At 38.9% G+C, this 19,152-nt stretch overlaps 2 protein-coding genes across 30 annotated transcripts in view; one reads left to right on the top strand and one right to left on the bottom strand.

Moving 5' to 3' along the window:
* Positions 1-14,006, top strand: part of SULF2 (sulfatase 2) — a 137,214-nt gene extending 123,208 nt beyond the window's left edge. For 11 of the 12 annotated variants that reach the window (XM_085241998.1, XM_085241993.1, XM_085241999.1 and 8 more), the window contains 10 exons: positions 5,372-5,615; positions 7,135-7,231; positions 8,493-8,587; positions 9,176-9,235; positions 9,636-9,805; positions 10,286-10,428; positions 10,634-10,757; positions 12,109-12,139; positions 12,420-12,476; positions 13,180-14,006. In XM_085241998.1, coding sequence (XP_085098124.1) covers positions 5,372-5,615; positions 7,135-7,231; positions 8,493-8,587; positions 9,176-9,235; positions 9,636-9,805; positions 10,286-10,428; positions 10,634-10,757; positions 12,109-12,139; positions 12,420-12,476; positions 13,180-13,210 — 1,052 coding nt within the window. In that variant the 3' untranslated portion in view covers positions 13,211-14,006. The remainder of the gene's footprint in view (positions 1-5,371; positions 5,616-7,134; positions 7,232-8,492; positions 8,588-9,175; positions 9,236-9,635; positions 9,806-10,285; positions 10,429-10,633; positions 10,758-12,108; positions 12,140-12,419; positions 12,477-13,179) is intronic. The other variant, XM_085242004.1, reaches the window with a different exon arrangement.
* Positions 14,007-15,584: 1,578 nt separating this feature from the next.
* NCOA3 (nuclear receptor coactivator 3) overlaps positions 15,585-19,152 on the bottom strand; it is a 75,161-nt gene continuing 71,593 nt past the window's right edge. For all 18 annotated transcript variants that reach the window (XM_085241968.1, XM_085241965.1, XM_085241971.1 and 15 more), the window contains one exon: positions 15,585-18,782. In XM_085241968.1, coding sequence (XP_085098094.1) covers positions 18,771-18,782 — 12 coding nt within the window. In that variant the 3' untranslated portion in view covers positions 15,585-18,770. The remainder of the gene's footprint in view (positions 18,783-19,152) is intronic.

The raw sequence follows: 19,152 nt of genomic DNA, 5'->3' as shown, positions 1-19,152 counted from the left end.
CCTTCCTTGTGCTCAGTCAGCAGAGCCAAGGCTGACTTTTAAGCAGAGATCACATCTAAAGGGGATGTCTCTGATTCTAGTTTCCTTGGCAAGGATCAGGCACTTCTTCAGAAAGTCCATTCCACTGGCTCTGTTTTAAACCTTAGTCAGACTAACATCTATATTTGAAGTACATAGTCTAATTATAGATTAAAGAGGCAAATGCAGCACAGATTACCATTCACTTGTAATGTTTCTTTCGTCTCACTCCACAAATACAGAGCCTTAATTATTTAGCAGATTAGTCTTTCTGTATAATGACATGGCACAAGCTTCAAACAGAGAGTTTAAATTGATTTTCTTCCATTATATTTGCCTAGCAAGCTGATTAGTACCTACTAAGCTAATTTTTAGTTGAAAAAAATTATTGGTTCCAGGATGAAATTACTCAACAACACTTGCAGTTTAAACATGTGGCACAGCAGATAATCTTTAAATAACACCAGAACTTGCCGTTCAATTAACTTTTTTTTCCTAAGACACAGAAAAGGAAGTTCAGTCACAGGGAGTCAAATAACAGCAGATCGAAGATGCTTAAATGGGAAGAGGAAAACAATCTGAGGGCAACATCATGCTATCTGATAATACTTAACACTTACCTAAGTGCTTTTTATCTGCGTTGTGCTTACTAAACATTAACTAATTTTCGCAACATCTTGGAGAGGTGGCTAAGTGTATAATTACCTTTAGTTCATGTATTAAGGAGATTGAGGCAAAACTTGAGGGTTGCAGAGATAGCTTTAGCGGTGGGATCAGAACACTTTTTCAGTATGTTCTGCTTAGTGCTGTTACTGTCCCGTTCATCTCACTTTTCTCATTGAACCATAAGGCACGAACTTCAGCCCACATCCAGGGTGTGCCATACAACAGAAGAGGTTAGCTTGGGCCTGTTGACACAGATTCTTGGGTTTGGTGTTGGCTGTTCTTTCACACGTGCTTAATCTAACAAATGACACTGAAAACAAATGACCACAAAGCAGTACAAGTTAACATACCAACATTTTTCTCTGCTTACTTAGAAAGCTGGCTCGCTGGATTGCAAATGACAACTTGAATACTGATGGTGTGCATTTGGATTTTTATGACCTGTTTCATGAGGCTTGGGATAAAGTGCAGTCTGTGCTGGGTTCTGAGGGCATCTTTGGGGTCTGCTGTAATGGGTTTGATGAGTGCAAGGGATTATACTGCAATATTACCTGAATGCCAGCAAATACTATCCATGAAACTGAGCGGCAACTTGACAGAAAAAGGAGATCTCAGACAGTACTAGGTTGTGCCCATGTCAGTGGTTTAGTTCATAGCAGTAGGGTAGTCTTGAAAGCATCCTGATTGATCTTTCCTATCATGAACAGTAGAGGTGAATTTGTCATGTTCTAATCTACATTGGCTGCAGAAAACTAAATTGGATGCCCTGCTTCTGAGTGCAACAAGACTGTTGCAAACTGATAACAATACAAGGATTGCTTTTGGAAAGATACAAACCAGCAATGCATGGTGAATGTGTGGTCTGGAAGAATGGATTGAACTGCTGAGTGAGGGGCCAGAGCACCAAACATTCTGATCAAATGATTTTGTAGTGTATGCATGGCCTGGATTTGTTGTTCTGTGCACCGTTAGTTCAGCAGGCATACAGTACTCTGAATGGAGTACATTAATTGCAAAACAGGGCCATGTCATAGGCATGCTGTTTGGGTCCTGGACAGTTACACAGCTCACCTACAAAGCTTTGACATGTTTTGCCCAGCAGTGTTGTCCTCTTGGCTGTGTTATTATTTTTATAAAGTGGTGAAATAAACCTTTGCGATGGGAAGGAAGCTGACTGTAACAGTGAGCTCTTAATAGACAACAAATAGCCCAATATTTGTTTTTTCTTGCTGTAGATTTCACCTCCTCCTCCTGCAATGAACAAGTCATCACATTAAAGGAGAGGAAGGATGATAGGCCACCCAGATTTGTGTACAGAGTGTGTACAAAGAAGCCAGTGCATTTTTATTCTTATTTTCATGTAATTTGTTTTGTTTTGAGGTAGTCTCAATACTACAGCAAAATGACTTTCTTATAAGAAAAAGTACCTGAACACCTAACAGACATTACTTTTAATACATTGGAAACATAATTTTTATGGCGGTTTTGAGAAACTGAATGCAAGAAAGCTTTTGGAGGTTGTTTGGTTTAATTTTTGTCCCTCCTTGAAATATCCAAGAACACAGATTCCAAGTAAGGTTTATAGAAACCCCTAGTTAATGATCAAATAAAGCCACTGCTATGCCTTTGTCCGTATTTCTGGACACTTGAGATGTATTCCGAGATTTGAGTCCAGATGCCTGATTTTACTTTGAACTTACAGAAGAAAAAAAAAGTCTGCAAAATTCTGTGAAAATATGTAGACATAACTGACAACTATAAAGCAGGAATTTGTGTGCCTAGTGCAGGATTTTTTCCTCGTGGCCCATTGTTTCAATGCAGAGTTCTTGCAGAATTCTCACATACTGCCTTATTCCATTGTCACTGTGTTGGTGACAGTATTTTCATACATCAGATGCAAAACATCTACATAGAATGAATGGTAAAAGGGAAGCCCTGGAACTTTCTGTCTTCTGCTCACATTCCTGCTGAGCAGTCGTGTTGTGCTTTGGAGAAGGTGCCTTTCGGGAGTTCCAGTTGCTCACAGTTTTCTCAACCGCTCCTGAGATCATTTCCAAATGATGTCAGCATTAAATCATGAATTTGGCAGCTGCAAAATAAGTAATAAGGCTCGAGTGGTGAGGTTGTGAGGAGAGTTAAATGCAAACCTGAAGGCTGATAATAGAACATAATCTCACTTTATTCAGTTGAACAATAAATTCAGATACTGCTGTTCGTGCTTTCACCAGATAGTGCTGGAACCTGAGATGTGACCAAGAATTAGCTGTAGAAAATCAAGGATGCTCGAGTCCCTGGATTGTCTGTGGAATTCTGGGCCAGAACAGAGCACGTCCCTTCAGGCTAGGACAAACACAGGCATGTTTGTCAAGTGACCCAGGAAGGGAGGGCAGGGTGAGCGTGGCACTGAAAACAACTTAGTGAGACCGAACATCAATAATTTGAAAGAGGGTCATAGACACATCAGGCCAAATATTTAACAGACTTAGATCTACTTTCTTTGTGAGTTGTGCACACAGGTAAGTGTATGGTAAAGCATAGCCCTGGGGGAAGATTAAGTAGTCAGGGGTTGGTAGCTCTGCCTGCAGGGGCTCAGCACAGATGAATATGGATCTTACTAAATATTTTATCATCATTTTCAGAGTAAGAAGTTGTTTGGTACCGATGGCAGCATTGAGTCAGCACTGTGGCTGCCACGTGGTAACAAGGCAGTGAGTCTGTTAGGAGCTGTCTCACTGCAGAGCAATTTGTTCTTTGTACAGCCGGGTTAGGACTGGCTGCAGGGCAGGAGGAAGCGGCTCCCAGTTCTTCAGGGGCATGTGCAGACAACAGCTCCCTGCAGCACTTGCTAAGGGCCAACGTGCTGGATTGGGTTATTAGACTTGGAAGGAAGGTAAATTGTTAGTTGGCAGAGCTTAACAAGATGAAATGAGGGAACAGTCAAAGAAATAGGAGTTTACGCTTTGAATGTAATTGTTAGGGTGTAGCTTTTTGGAACTTCTACTTCTGAAAAGATAGGAGTTACTTTCTTGTTTATTCAAGCATTTCCTGAATGGGTGCGTGGAATAGAGCTGCTATTTTGGTTTTGGTGGTTATTTATTTATTTTTCCCTCCAGCTGTGACTCACCTCGCTGTCAGCTGTAAATTTTAACTACAGGTGGAAAATGTGCTAAGCTGGTGTTCTATTTCATGTGAGTGTGTGGTACTAACAAGTATTCAGAGCTGGACTATAGTTGCAGGTGGGAAGAGATGGTTTTTTCTCTTTCCAGGTCTACAAAATGGCCATTGAGACGATGTGATCCATTTGGATTCCATGCAGGGCATCTTGAGTGAAGTTAGTCTGTGCTGATGCCAAAGCATTACTGATATAAATATTGCTTTTGTCAATTTTGGTTGTTCTACCTCCCATTCTTTTTTTGTCTGCTTGTTTTGATTGTTTTGTCCTTGATGTAGCTGTCTCTTCTGTGGAGTTTGGGATTACAGGAAATGCTGCTCTTCTCATTGGGCACATTGCTTGAGTTTTCCCCTTACCAGATTGCAGAAAGAAGAGTCAGTTCTGTTCTGCTGAGGTGTGCTGTGCTCCAGCTTTGTGTAAAGGGGAGGTGATCAGAGGAACCAAGACTTGCTTCCGGTAACATCTCAGATGATTCCAAACCATGAATACAGAGCACAGAGTCAGGTACTGGGTATGGAGAAGACAAGAGGCTCTGGTACCTTCATGGGCTTTTTTTCAAGGAGTGAGATGATTCTGCTTAATGTAATGTAGTGAGTAATGAAATGAGTGGCGTGAGGGGTCACTTAAAAGGAGCAGGAAACACTCAGCCAGATGTGCATGGAAATACAGATGTGGATTAGACTCCATAACTAGGTTATATTCATGCCATTGCAGACTAAACAAAATAGCAACTCTGGGGCTTTTGGGACAGGACAGAGAGTTCTGGAAAGCAGTTAAAGGCAAAAAGATCAGTAGGAATCTCATCCTGTGCAATGTCAATTCATAGCAAATGTTTCATTTTGCCTTTGGACTGCAAATACAGAAGCAAAGCCTGAGGGAGTGCATAGCACAGGACTGTGGTGTTTAGCATGGAAACTTGCTGTCTGGTCTGTACATGAGGAAAATAATTGCAAATAAAAGAGTTAAATGCTGATAAAGGTAAATATTCAGATATTAATCCCTCCAATGAAAATCAAGAATGTTATCTTGAAGAAAGAGCATGGAATGGAGAAAAGGCTCAGGCTGACACAGGGAATACTTCCTGCTGTAACGCGGGACAACAACCTGGGAAGTGCTGCAAGAATTCTGGCACTGGAGTGGTGTAGTCAATGGAAGGCTGACCTTAGACCCGCTGTCAGGATGAGTTTTTAAGGTGTTATTGCCATCTAGCGACTTCTGGGCGAAGAGCAGAGTTTCTTTGAACGAGCTCACGAAGTGATGGTGAGATGCATATTCTTTTCTCTCTGCCATCCTTGTGCATTGTATCTGCCTCTCTCCTGCTTTAAGATAACCCATCGATCCGTGCAAAAGGTGATGAGGTGGCACCCCAGAGGAAAGCTGCAACAAACAGCATTTGTCAGCAGGTTAATTGCAATGTCACAATATGGGCAGATTTTTTTCCAAGAACTACAGAAGACCAAATTGTGCCATGCTGTTTCTTCCCCTCTTAATCTTCTTACTTCTTTCTCCATGCAGAATACAAACCAAGCTATGCCCGGAATCGCTCTACCCGCTCTGTATCTGTTGAGCTGAACGGGGCTGCTTTTAACTTGGGTTTAGAGGATGGATACCAACCTGTCTTACCAAGAAACATCACCAAGCGACACAAGATGCAGAGGGCTCTTCTTCGCGAGGAGGAAGACAAAGACATGGCTGAGTACAGTGGCACTGGAGGCATTGCAGAGTATGCAGCCCCAAACCTAATAAAAGTGACACACAGGCGAGTGCATGTGCTCTATTTCTATATGCTTCTGCTCCTTCAGTGGTTGCTTTAAATAAGTGGGTGTATTAACTTTTGATAAGCATATTGTGCCCCTTTGGGATACCTGGCCATAGTTTGCTATCATTGGTTGCTTTGTATTTCAAATACAGAATCAGTCCTAAGGGTAGCAGCAGCTTCTCAGAGCTTCCTGTGCCCAGTGCTTGGAAAGGAAAATCTGTATTACTGATGAAGTTGGGTGAACCATGAGCCTTGGGAAATGGAGCATTGGATAGAGCCGATGGAATTGTCTGGGTTTTAAAGGCACTCTAATAGCTAATAGTCTGTTTTCCAGTTTGCAAATCTAGGGGTTGATGATGCATGTCCAACTGGGCTTAGTTGAATTACCATTTCTGCTTCTGAATTATGAGAAAATCCATCAGTAACTAGTGATGATGTGAATTAAATTCTGTGATGACTAACTTGCGTAAATCTGTGTGAGCAAGTTAGCTGCTGTTGAAAATCTGTGGTTTCCATTTGACTTCAGTTTACAAAGTTTTAGAGACTTGTTGATATAAGGAAGGATAGCTGGGCTGACCTCAGCAGAATCCTCAGCTTTTTTGAATATGCAGGACTTACAAGTCACTATTTGTGTATTTTCTTCTGGAGCGTGTTGAGTCAATTCTTTGCTGCCTTGCTGGGTGAATCCCAAGTCCATAAAAGGAGCTGTCAAGGAAAGTTCTACGTAACTCTTGAGGGGTGCCCAGGAACACTTGCAGAAAAGAAGGCAGAGGGACAACATGCGTGAGGTGCTTTAAAGAAAATAAAGGAATATTGAAGAAACCTGACCTTAAATAAGCAATCAGGATTAAAGGCAGGGTATTTGTTATTCCCTAATAAACTAGCCAAGTACACTTGTCAAGTATTTTGCTTTTTTTTTCCCCTTAAATCTTAAAACCTGGACTGAACTAGAAATTACTGAAATGTAAGCCCTCAACATTGTCAGATGGTATTTTGCCTTTGAAGTCAAAGAGGTTATTTGAAAAAGTTTTTTCCTTTTGTAGAAAATCTTTTTTTTTTTTCCCTTTGCAGTATTATAGTAAGTCTTACGAAGAAGCACTTTTTCCTGGTTCCTATCCCTGTACTACTTAATTATGCATAGGGAAAATGCTTCTGAGTAATGCTTTCTGTACTTCCTCGTTAGTAGAGATGAGTTATGTAGACAGCCTAATGAATAAACAAGAATTCTGTGCAGCACAATTTACATATAGAAATGAAGCAGTCAACAGGTTCTACTTGATAGGAATATTTTTGATTATTCTTTTTTTCCTTCTAAAAGATTTCCATGGCAACTCCAACCCAAACTTCTTTGCTGCCTTGTAAGATATTCTCCTATTCTCTTGAATGAACATTATTTTGAATTCTGCATGTCATTTCCAATCTGACTTCTCATCTGTCCTGGAGCTGTGTAATTAAAACCAGCTGTCTGCATTGTGCATTTATCTGCTGTAATAAACACTGTTTGTTTCTCCACGGCCAGGTGCTACATCCTGGAGAATGACACCGTTCAGTGTGACACCGATCTGTACAGGTCGCTGCAAGCGTGGAAGGACCACAAACTTCATATTGACCACGAGGTCAGTGATGCTGTCAGTCACGCATTTTCAGTGTGATTTTAGCCTGGTCTGTGGGTTGATAGGATTGTGCTGTGTGTGTGTCTGCCTGCCTCTGGGTGTCTTTGTCCCTCCCTGGAACCTTTTGAACTTACTGACTGATTTCTGAATGGAGATGTCATAGATAATTAAGTTAATACAAGTGGGGCCTGCTGTAATCTCTTATCAAATCGCATAAATTCTCAGCAGTCCTACTTAAGAAGCTGCTGGTCCCTTTCTGTGGTACATATTGACATATACTAAGGGAAATAAATACTGAAAATCTTACTAACTCTGCTAGAATTAGAAAAAGGCAATCTCGGTATCATCATCATCTTCCAGTTCTTTTTTAGTTTCTTAGAAAATGTAAGCTAAGGGCCCAAACATAGGTTAGAGCGCCAAAGAAAATGAGATCACTTCTGTCCGGTTGTGTTTCTGATTTAGGATCACAGGGCTGCATTCTTTGTCTGTTTTTCTTGACCTCTCTGTCATCTGTCTGTGCTTCTGCAGTCAGTTATGTACTCCCATCAGATTTATGGTCTCTGATGTCTGATGGTAGTTTTGCAGTGATTTCATTGCTCACACTGGAGGACTTCTTTTTTTTTGTCGTACAAGGAATTGAAGCAGAAGCCTGTAATATCTGTCTGCATGGAAAAAGGCTGTGTTGTGGGAGAGCTGGGCGAACAAAAGCAGGAGTTTCACTTACTGAAGAATTAGGTGGTTAAAAATAAACCATGTGGGTGGCACAATTAAATTAACTGCTCGTGCACGTGCTGTGTGGCCAGCCATTGCCAGTGCTGTGTGAAATGACAGAGACTTGATACTTGTCCAGACTCTCTGGAGTCTGTCCACCCTCTCTGGAGGGGACATACAGCACTCCCCGTCCCCTGCTCAGGTTTGTAGCAGGCCGAGCTTCTAAGGGCTTCATTTGCCTTGGGTAACCTTTCTCCTTTGCAAATGTGCTGAAGCCCTGAAGAGGGAAAATCACAGTGGATCATCGGTTTCCTGAGGCTGTATGGCAGTCCCTTTCTCCCTCCAGTGCCACGTTGTGCTTTCACCTTCTGTCTGCATGAGAATTGTAACCAGAAAGGATTCCTCCTGGCTGCAGTTTGCTTTCAGAAATGTAGATAATCTGAAAATGGGATGTGGGGAGACGGAACCATTTGGTGGCAGTGAGTTTGAGAGGCTTAGAATAAAATTTATCATGCTGTATTTTTTTTTTTAACCTGTGTGTTCCATTTTTTAGATTGAAACTTTGCAAAATAAAATAAAAAACCTGAGGGAGGTGAGAGGACATCTGAAAAAGAAGAGACCCGAGGAATGTGACTGCAACAAGATAAGGTATTTCTTGTGTACTTCTGAGTAGTTTTCTGTACTGTGCAAGTGTAGCTGATCCATGTCTTCACAGGAGGGATTAGAATCTGTTTTGCTAAGAGTTGCTTCCTGTACTGTTGCCTAATGCTTTCTGCAGCTGGCCACCTGTCCCTGGTACAAGGCCCACCTTCTGGCAGCAGAAATTCAGTTGCTTCTGTGCCAAGTGGCGATGATACAGAAGATCATATAAAATGCTTTTAAACCAGTTAGGTGTGCAAGCAACTGAAGTTGCTTCTGTTAGATACTAGAGATTGGTATCTTAAGCTCTGCAGCCCGTTTTCTGAAAACTTGCTTTCCACTTTCTGTGGACACGTACTGCAATTCGGTAATAGGCCACCAGGTGTCACAGTGTACAAATAATGTAAGGAAAAGAGGCACAGAAAATGCTCGATCCAGTCCAGCATGGCTGTCTTGTATTCACCACATATTCCTATTAATAAATTGAAGGGAGAAGTGACACTAGATTACATCTGCTTTGATTTAAAGTGAAAGTGTAGTATGAACAGGATCAGTTCTCCTTCTGTTGTTTATCAACAATGCTTTTTTATTTTCCAGTTACCATTCAAAACACAAAAGCAAACTGAGGCACAAAGGATCTAATCTTCACCCTTTCAAGTAAGTGAAGGTTTTCTCCTTTGAAACAAAGAAAATGCGAGATAGTAACATTTGGTCTATTCAACAAGCCAAAACTAAGCAGAAGTGATATTTCATTTATCCTATGCTAAGAAGAGTACAGGTATCTGGGAAGGGAACCAAGCTCATGGTAGAATGTTTCTAAATGCACATCAGAGACTTCAGGCAAACCCGTTAAACCCCTTTGGCTACATTTTTTTCCCAGTATCGTGGAATTGCAAGGAGTAATTTCCAGAGCCACTAGGAAGAGAAGCCATTCATTTAAGAAAACAGCAGTTCTTTCTTTCCTCAAAGCAGCTCATTTTATTAGCTGCTTCATTTTTTTTTTAGGTGTGTTCAAGTATAACAGAGTCAGCATGACCCTAATGTTTCATGTGTGCAGGAAAGCCCTACAGGAGAAAGACAGGCTGTGGCTGCTTCGAGAGCAAAGACGAAAGAAGAAACTGCGCAAACTGCTGAAGAGAATAAAAAACAATGACACATGCAGTATGCCTGGCCTGACCTGCTTCACCCATGACAACCAGCACTGGCAAACCGCGCCCCTGTGGACATGTAAGGATACAGCTGGGTGCAGTATACTGACTAGGATGAGTTAGGATTCTGGAAGTAACTCATATCATCAGAGGCACACAGTTTTCCTCCTGCTAAATAATCTGTGTTTCAGTGTTGGCAAGGGGGGAAAAAACAGCAACCAAAAAAGCCAGTAACTGTGTTTGAATACCTACAACTATTGCATAAATGAGACAGTACATACACAGTACAGAGTGTTGTTATCTCAGCAGCTGGAGTGTATCCCAGCCAGTGAGACAGGGAAAAACAACTAGCCAGACACTGCTCAAATTAGCTGTATTCTGAAAGCTAGGTATGCACAGAACAAGAAGCTGATGGTGGAAGGCATTCTCTGCTTTAGAATTCAAGAATGACAGAGTAACTGCCTGTGAATAAAGCAATAGCATAAACAAAATAGTACTAAAATAAGCAGTGCCTAAAGCTGGCAACATGTAGCTTATGTCTTTGTGTTTTCATTTGCAGTGGGTCCTTTCTGTGCTTGTACCAGTGCCAACAACAACACATACTGGTGTTTGAGGACAATCAACGAGACCCACAACTTCCTGTTCTGTGAATTTGCTACTGGATTTTTGGAGTATTTTGATCTCAATACTGACCCATATCAGGTACCTCATCATAGTATGGCTCTGGAAATGTATGAGTGTTCTTCACTGATGATGTACTGAAATAGAACAGTATTGGTGCAAGATAATATGCATCAAGTCATGTAATATGATCTAGCTTCTTTCCTTCTTCATATATGTTTCATATGAAGGCTGCTAAACTACAAAGCAGTACCTATTCTCTAACAAGAGCCCCCATGTATTGCAGCTAATCAATGCAGTCAATACGCTAGATAGGGATGTTCTCAATCAACTGCACGTCCAGCTCATGGAACTAAGAAGCTGCAAAGGATACAAACAGTGCAATCCAAGAACTAGGAACATAGATCTGGGTAAGTGCTTCTCCTCTTATGGTCAGAGATCACCCCAAATAAATGAATCTTTTGCTTAACTGACATGAAATTTTCATAAATCAAAAGGATTCCAGAATGTATTTATACTCATGTTTTGTTGAACACATTTCTGTATTGTTTGTTCAACTTGTCTTATGTATTGGGTCCAGAAACTCAAATAGTGTACTTGAATACTGAACTGTGCAGCTGCTGAAATACAGGGAGAAGAGAGGAGGAAAGAACAAAACTAATTAAATGAATGAAAGAATACCTAATAGCTGCTTCCAAGTTTGCAGGCTCATGGGATAACCGAAGTTGGAAGGGATTTCTGGAGTTCAGCTCGACCAACCTTGTGTTCACTGCAGGGTCAGCTCTGAGGTCAGACCATGTTAAGTCGTGGCTTTATGCATTTGGATCTTGAAAACCTCCAAGGACAGAGACTGCACAGTCTCTGGGCAATCAGTCCAGCAGCTGAGTTTCAGCATTCCATCTGGAGATATAATTTTTATAAATATTTATTTTAGAGACAATACAGTCCAGGCAGCCTTGTTAATAAAGTGGCTTAGAAATAGCTTTAACATCAGAATAGAGAAGAGTACCTAAGCTGATCAGATTTCCCTTGTGTTAGTGCAGGGTTGTAAAATAACAACAGATCTAGGAAGGGAGACACTGAGGGATGCATTATGCTACCAAAAGATGTGCTCTTCTAATTATGCCTTTATATTTCACAAAGAAGGAAATGAGTATTCTTTTTCTAATCTCAGCATTTCTTATCCCTTAAATCTTTCCTGGGTCTACAAAGAAATCATGTGGCTTATACTCTGCTTTGTTGTTGTTGTTATTTTTTAAGTTAAGTTTAGCAGCAAGATGAAAAGTGCAGTTAATTGCATTTCTGTTTTTTAAAACTGCATATCTTGTCTACCCCTTAGTGCAATTAAGATGACTTAAGAAATGCAATTAAAAATCAATAAATGTGCAGCCATTAGAGCTTAAACACTGTCACTCCAAAAAATACCATTATCAGCCTAAGTCAGTCCACAGAAATCCAGTGTTATTTCAGGTCTTATTTAGTACATGTATCAGCTAGAGCTGACTGAATGTATGTTTGTATGTTTGAAATAAGAGGTCTTGGCATTTAAATAATCACCGCAAGACATTTACAGAAAAGTTTCAAATTTACCTATCATCTCAATTTACAACCTATTTTTCTTAGAATAAAGGATTAAATATTAAAAATAAGAGTACTAATGAACATGTTAATATTCTTATGTTCTTCTTTAAATTGAGCTTTAACCTCTATCTTATCTGTTGCAGGCTATGGTTAATAACATGTTAATTTTTCCTCATCTAGGACTTAAAGATGGAAGCTACGAGCAGTACAGGTACAGATTTTAAAATATATATAGTTAAATGATTATTCCTACATTCTACCTTCATGCTATAGAGTTAGGGACCCATCTAAAATTGCATTTGCAAGTTTTTCTGTCAGAATTAGCTTAAAACACTGAAGCTACTTCTGTTTCAGTGTTACAGCATGTTCTTCTAATATTTGCAGCCAAAATTCATGCTAAACTCTTCTCTTTCCTCATCTTTCTGACTGTAGTGCTGGTGGTTCTCTTGGTGATGGTTAACTTTTTTCTCCTTTTACTGCTTGAAAATTAGGCAGTTTCAGCGTCGAAAGTGGCCAGATGTGAAGAGACCATCATCTTCTAAGTCACTGTGAGTTGGGAGCAGTTCATGACAAGCATGAGCTTTTACTTACCTTTCCTTCACTTCTTTTTGCCTGCAGCACCTTTTTAACACCATCTATTCTCAGGGAATGCTAAATTGCAAGCCCTCTAAATTACACAATAAGTATTATGCTGACTACTGCTGTACAAAACCTGTTAGTGCATGTTTTATGGGAATCTAGGAACATTATGGGTAAGACAATTTCAAATTTCAGCAGAGGTGGACTCTCAATTGTAATTCTTCTACAAGAATTACAGATCATGATGTTGGTTTTGTCTAACCTTAAACATGCAGCAGCTTCCTCGTGTTCTGTCACACTATCCAGAAATAAGAGGACTGATCCAACCACAGCCTCTCTCAGAAGTTGTGAGCAAAGAAAGCAAATTAGAACAGACAGCAGTTCTATTTGTACAAAAAAAAAAAAAAAAAATCTGGAAACTTGGGGCTACCCTGACATTGACATTATATTAAAATCCAGAATTGTTTGTTATCTACTTTTTTTGAAACTCAAAGATTAGTTCAGCACAGTACTGTTAGTTCTCAACTTGCCAGACCTCAAAGATAAGATATAAATTTAAAGAAAAAAAAAAAGTTTAAAGGTTTTTGCCCTGCATAGAACCATTGAAAACATATTCCAAGTACTTCTTCTCTGAAACATCACACACTAAATCATGTTTATTTTATTTTAAAGAGGACAACTGTGGGAAGGATGGGAGGGCTAACTGCCTCAACTGCTGGACCTCAGCAAGGATATGAACTGGCCAGAACTTGAATTCGTGTACAGACTAAGCAAAAATGTGTATGATTTCAGAAGAATTTTAATGTTAGCCTGGAGGACTGGATGAACTCGGAGGCCAAAATAGATAGTGTTTGCACTGGTGAGTGAATTAAATAGATGAAGTGAAATTACAGGAACCTGCTGCCAGGAATACAGGTCTCTTTCAGATCCACTCTTGTACCTGCTTTTTGCTTTGGATTATACCTCACCTGCTGCACAAGGCTTTTTACTTCAAGAAGACACCACTAACTCTGTTCCAGGAATTGACAGAAGAGGAAATACAGCTGCATCCCAAAGAGGATTGCCATCCCGGTGGGCAAAGTGTCCTCAAAGACAGTGGAAGCAAACTATGTTTCAGTGCAACTATACCTTTGGATGTAAGCAGACAAATTTCAAAGCCAAGTATATCATGGACACTTCTGCTTCCAACAGGGGTAAAGTTAACAGTGAAAAAAAACCTCATAAGAGATTCAGGAATTCAAGTGAGAAGCACTGAATATTCTCAGTACCGTGGTATCTCTCAAATTTCCTCCTCTGAGGATATGTTTTAGTTCCACATCTACTTGTCCATCCTATTGACACCTCTAGGAAAATTAGAGAAAATCTCAACTAACAGGATGTCATATTTTTGGAGGGGTTGTGTAAATATTCATCAGCATACTGTTTAAAAATAATTTCCTTCAGGTTGTGAAGAATTTTGTTAATAAAAGTGTGGAATGCCCACATACCATTTCTCAAAATGTTACTTAATGTTGCATAGCACATTTCAGAATTCATCTGGTTTTAGAAGTACAGAAGTTTCAGTAAATGTACATCCTACATTTTAATGAAATCAAATTTGTATCAAGTTTTTTCGTGGGTAGTATTATATTGTGTGTTCAAGACAAAACAATTCATTTGAAAAAGGAACATTTGCTTAGAAGTGCAAATTTTAGACTTATTTTTTAAAAAAGGCTTCTCTGAGAAGTTCAAAATCACAACCAATAACTTATAATCTAGTTATAGTTTCAGTCTACAGTAGATGTTCTCAATGAAAGTTATTGCTTAAAAGCTTATAAAAGAAAAAAATCCATCATTTTACTAAGGAAGCACAGTGTACAGAGTCTATTTGAATATCTTTGTAATGATGTTATTAAATACACTGTAGTACAGGCAGCACTAACAGTGCTACTTTTATCATTTTTTCCACATTAATCTGCTAACTAACTGCTCTAGAGGCACTTGCAACAGCAAGCTCATAATACTCAACCAACTGTGGCCTTGACTCTTAACAAAGAGAGGTATGTTTCTGCAAAACACAAACTTGCACTTCTGGAAACAGTGTAAAGATACATCAAGGAAATGACTTCTGATACTCTTTTTGCACAGTAAGTAATTCAAGAGGAACAGATCTCTGGCACCACACCCCTGTTCTTGAAAATATACTTGAATTTAGAAAACTCTCAACATGGGCCTATGTAGTAAAACTTGCTTGTATGTACTATACAGTAAAAATAGGTTTGATCGTGTATATGCATCACACATTAATGAGTCAAATACACTTTCCAAATTTTTCTTGTAAAATATGACTGTCTGTCTTAATCTAGGCATAATTCTGTCTCTAACATGCTAGATGGATTATAAGGAAAAAAAGAAACGTCTGATAAGTGATGAGAGCCTGGATCGATACAAGCAAATGAAAAATAATGACGTTAAACTTAAAAATAGAAAAACATTTTTGCTACTTTCAAGGGAGAAGCATCAGCTGGCTCCCCTTACCTGTCTGTATGCATAAAGAATACTAAGTAAGTTAGATGAAAAAAAATTTCCCCTTACCTTTCTTTGCATTCAGCCTATAATATTTGACAAGAAGATGAGACTGTCAGAATCCTGCATGGCCAGAATTACTGGTCGGGGTGCACGTCAGTCAGAAGCTTGAAGTCACCGCGTCCCTTTATGCACATGCTAAAATTGAGCAGTGGAACATCTATTGTAAGAAGTACCTGTTACTTTCTGAAAGGTAGGTTGTTGAAGGGCTCAGGAAAGCTACTGCTTCTCCTCTCAGCTCTGCTGGGGTGCTCTAAGTTGAAAAGGACAAATTCTACTCAGTTTGATGCAGCTTTGCTAAACTGGCCTCACAGGCAGAGAGGCTAAATCATTACTCCCTTAGCTTTTACAGATAGTTGGAAAAAAAAAACAAACGTATATATTTGCTAGTCCATAGCTTTCCTCAGTAACAGCTGCAGCTATTTCTTAATAGTAGCAGCTTTTCTATGACCTTACCAGGATACAACTGTCAGCCTCAAAGTATTAGAAAGCTAATACACTTTGTCACCAAGTTCTGATTTTAAATAGAAACCTTTATTTACATTATTATTAACATCCAAACACAAAAATCAGAAGAGCAGTAATACCTTACAACCAACTCTTTTATAACTCAGTCCCCAAGGTTTTCTGTTTTGCAACATAGATACAGATATTTCAAGCAATACTTAACGTAAACTAAACTTAAATGCAATTCTCAATACTGTATGCCTTCTCCTGAGAATTTTTAAAAATATTGCTCTCAACATAACATGATTTTATACTTGCTGTATCATTCAATCACCTGGTAGTCTGCACATAAATTCAAAAATAAAATCTGTGCTAATTGGTACAACATTCAAATAGTTCTGTTTTATAACTGGAAAGTGGTCCTGATTTCCTAAATTTAAAAGCAGAATTTTAAACCAAGATTGGATAAAGGTACTGCATATGAATTTTAGAAACACACAGTTTCTGCGATCGAAAGAACAACAAAGACAAGCAGCAAAACTGTGCTCAGTGTGCAGCAGTGGTCAGAGTGGCTGTACTAGCTAATTGCCCTCGTACAGGTGAGCAATGTCACATGGTTGTTTTTGTTAAAAAAAAAAATCAGAAAAATCTGCTGCCACAGAACCAAATCAGAACTGGTGGAGATATAAATGCTAATTTGTTTCAAGGTAAGTTTCAGTTGCTGCAATTGATAAGCTTTTCAAAATAGATACAGTATTTAGGATCAGTGTTGCCAAGAAAGACGTTATTAATTTATTATAAAAAATGCACCCTCCCCCCGCAATCAAGTTTAAACTAAAAATCTTTGGATTTAGCAAAAAAGTAGGTACTGTACGAGAAAGCTCCAACATTCAACATACAGATGGGAAACTGATGATCCTTTATAACACTGATCAAGTACCAGTTATACACAGATGTATAAACAGAATCACTCATAAAAAAACAAAACCACAGGGCACAATGTATGAAGTCGTACACAGTCTAAGAGCTCACCTAATGGAAGCAACCAGGGTTTGTAGTTTCCATCAATATAATGAATAACTACAGAATACAAGGACTGTTCTACTCTCATTTGATACAAAAAGCAAATGCCTGTTGCCTTTTGACTTCAGTAGGCAGCACTCACTCAACAAATGGATACATCCTAAGAAATAAGATGATAAAAGTTCCTCAGCCTTTTAAGAGTTCTGCATTTAAAAAAATCACACATGAATTGGACTGAAGGTTTCAAATAAATACTTCCACCAAATCTATATATTCAGGTCTAATTGCAAATACAGGGTTGCATAAAAATAGATGGAATCTACATTCCCTCTGGAACACAACTGGCTGTATGCGAAGGAGGAACATTCTGAACTTTTTTTCTAGGTAAGTTATGTCTATTAAATTGGAAGATCACTGCATATTCTTAAAAATAAAACCACCTCACACTTACAGTACCAATAAGCAATTGAGAATGCTTGTTTTTTTTTTCCTTGGGAGAAGTTAATTTTCCATTATACAATGAACAACAGTGCAAAAGCACCATATATCTTAAACACTTCTGGGTCGTCCCTCATGGAAGTGTACAGGCTTGACTCACTGTAACTGCCTGAGACTGGAAAAACTGCAACAGGATCTTCATTTCAAGGAACCAAAACAGGAGGGGAAAAAAACAACTATCAGCAAATAAAACAAACAAATTTGTAACCAAACTTAAATACTGATACAAGAGAAGCCTGCTCAGAAAAAATACATTCATCACTATTAGAACAATCCAATGAGGTGCAGACATTTGGTTAAAGTGTGGCTTAATATCCTTATAGATTTCTGGATGTTACATATGAATATTTTGCAACAGACTTCTTTTGAAGAACGTGTAGAGTTCATTAAAATTGACCAAAAAAGACACAATCTCGATTCTTCAGCTGAAAAGGCAAGATAATAGAGAAAGACATGACTGTCATGACATCTCAGAACACAGAGCCTTTTGTCCAACTGCCATATGTAAAAATAAACATAACAAAGTGCTCACAGGTGGAGAAAGCATTGAACAACTGGTCTTTTATAAAAAGCTACATGTTAAAGATGTAAAAATAAATGAAGTGTTGAAGACCGAAGAGGAGAAAGGTGTGGGCCAAGGTCACCCAGCTTCAAAGTCATTAATAAAAAAGAAAGTATTCTATTTGGACCTCAACTACGCTGAGTTTACAGAAATCAATTTAGTTAAATATTTAGCTTCACAAACTCTGCAAAAATGAGTTAGTGACCTACAAAAGTCATATATATAATACATTATCTTAAAGAACATATTTACAAAATTTATTCACAAAAAGAAAGACTGCAAAATTCTGATTCAGACTGCAGTGCCTTGCCTTGAGTTTTCTGAAGTCATTTTCAAAATGATGAACGATTATTGCTCTGATTTCCACACACAGAAAACACACTATGCAGTCTTTTCAAATAATTTTTAAGAGATTGTGTTTGAGAAGGAACACGAGTACACCCTACCTTCATATTAAGTCCTTATTAAAGATATTGCATTAATCCATTATATAGTCTTCTATAAAGTGCACTCAGCTGCACATCAATATGTAAATATTAGTCACAATTGTATTTAAATAATTTAAATTTATCATCCTCTCATTTTACCCCTTGGCATCAATTGACAGGATTTTGGAATAATACGTGCCAATTCATTTTGCACTGATAACTTTGCCTGGGAAATCCTGACTCTTGGGGGGTAGGGGATTAAAAGCAGCATTTATATTAAGGAATTCATATAAAAGAGTCAAGGCTAGGAACTACATTCCCTGTCAGATATTCTTACTAGAGAAATCAGGAAATTCTTATCACTGTGATTTCTCCAGGCACTTTTGTCTGCCTGTAGATAAAGGGCTTTGGATAGCTACAGTAAATAGACAAGGTATTTCAGGGCTGGCTCTACCCATCATACTTAAATGCCATTGCCAAATTCACATTTCTAGAGGCAGAGCGCCAAAAATATTTATGACCATTTTTGTACAACACAATATACAGTAATACAGACCGCTTATACTAAAAAAAGTTTGTTTTTCCTCAATGAAATAACTTAGGACATCACGGTGATTAGCAGGAAAAATCACTCCCATAAGGCCCGGACTAGTTGCCATGAAGAATGCATAACTTTCCTTTCTAGTACTAGTGCATCATTCATACAGCGCATTCTTGGTTGCAGATCACAGGTGCAGGTGTCAGCAGTATTTCTGTGAAGAAAGGAAGAGAGCTTCATCAGAGAATTAAAACAACCTTTGCTGGAAAAGCTGGTTAATGTGTTGCATTTTGAAAAGGAAAGTACTGATAGTCAATTTTTAAGCAGAACAGTTTTCCATTTGTAAAATGAATATGTAGAAAAGAAATGCTGTCCCAGAACTCCCTACACACATTCTTTGCTTATCATCACTGATACAACTGCTATGACGCGGTTTTGGAAAATCTAACATTTCTCAGTCCTTTTCCCCTCTTCATAAGGGTAAGTCCTCTACCTTATTTGTCTTGCAGAAGTCCTCAGGTTACTTCGGCCACTTCCCAAGGTACCTCAGACAAAATTTCACAAGATACTGGTGACTTAGCTTA

The sequence above is a fragment of the Meleagris gallopavo genome, chromosome 22, assembly GCF_905368555.1.
Source record: "Meleagris gallopavo chromosome 22, MGAL_WU_HG_1.1, whole genome shotgun sequence".
NCBI classification, from domain to species: Eukaryota; Metazoa; Chordata; class Aves; order Galliformes; family Phasianidae; genus Meleagris; species Meleagris gallopavo.
This window is presented reverse-complemented; position numbering and strand designations above follow the sequence as displayed.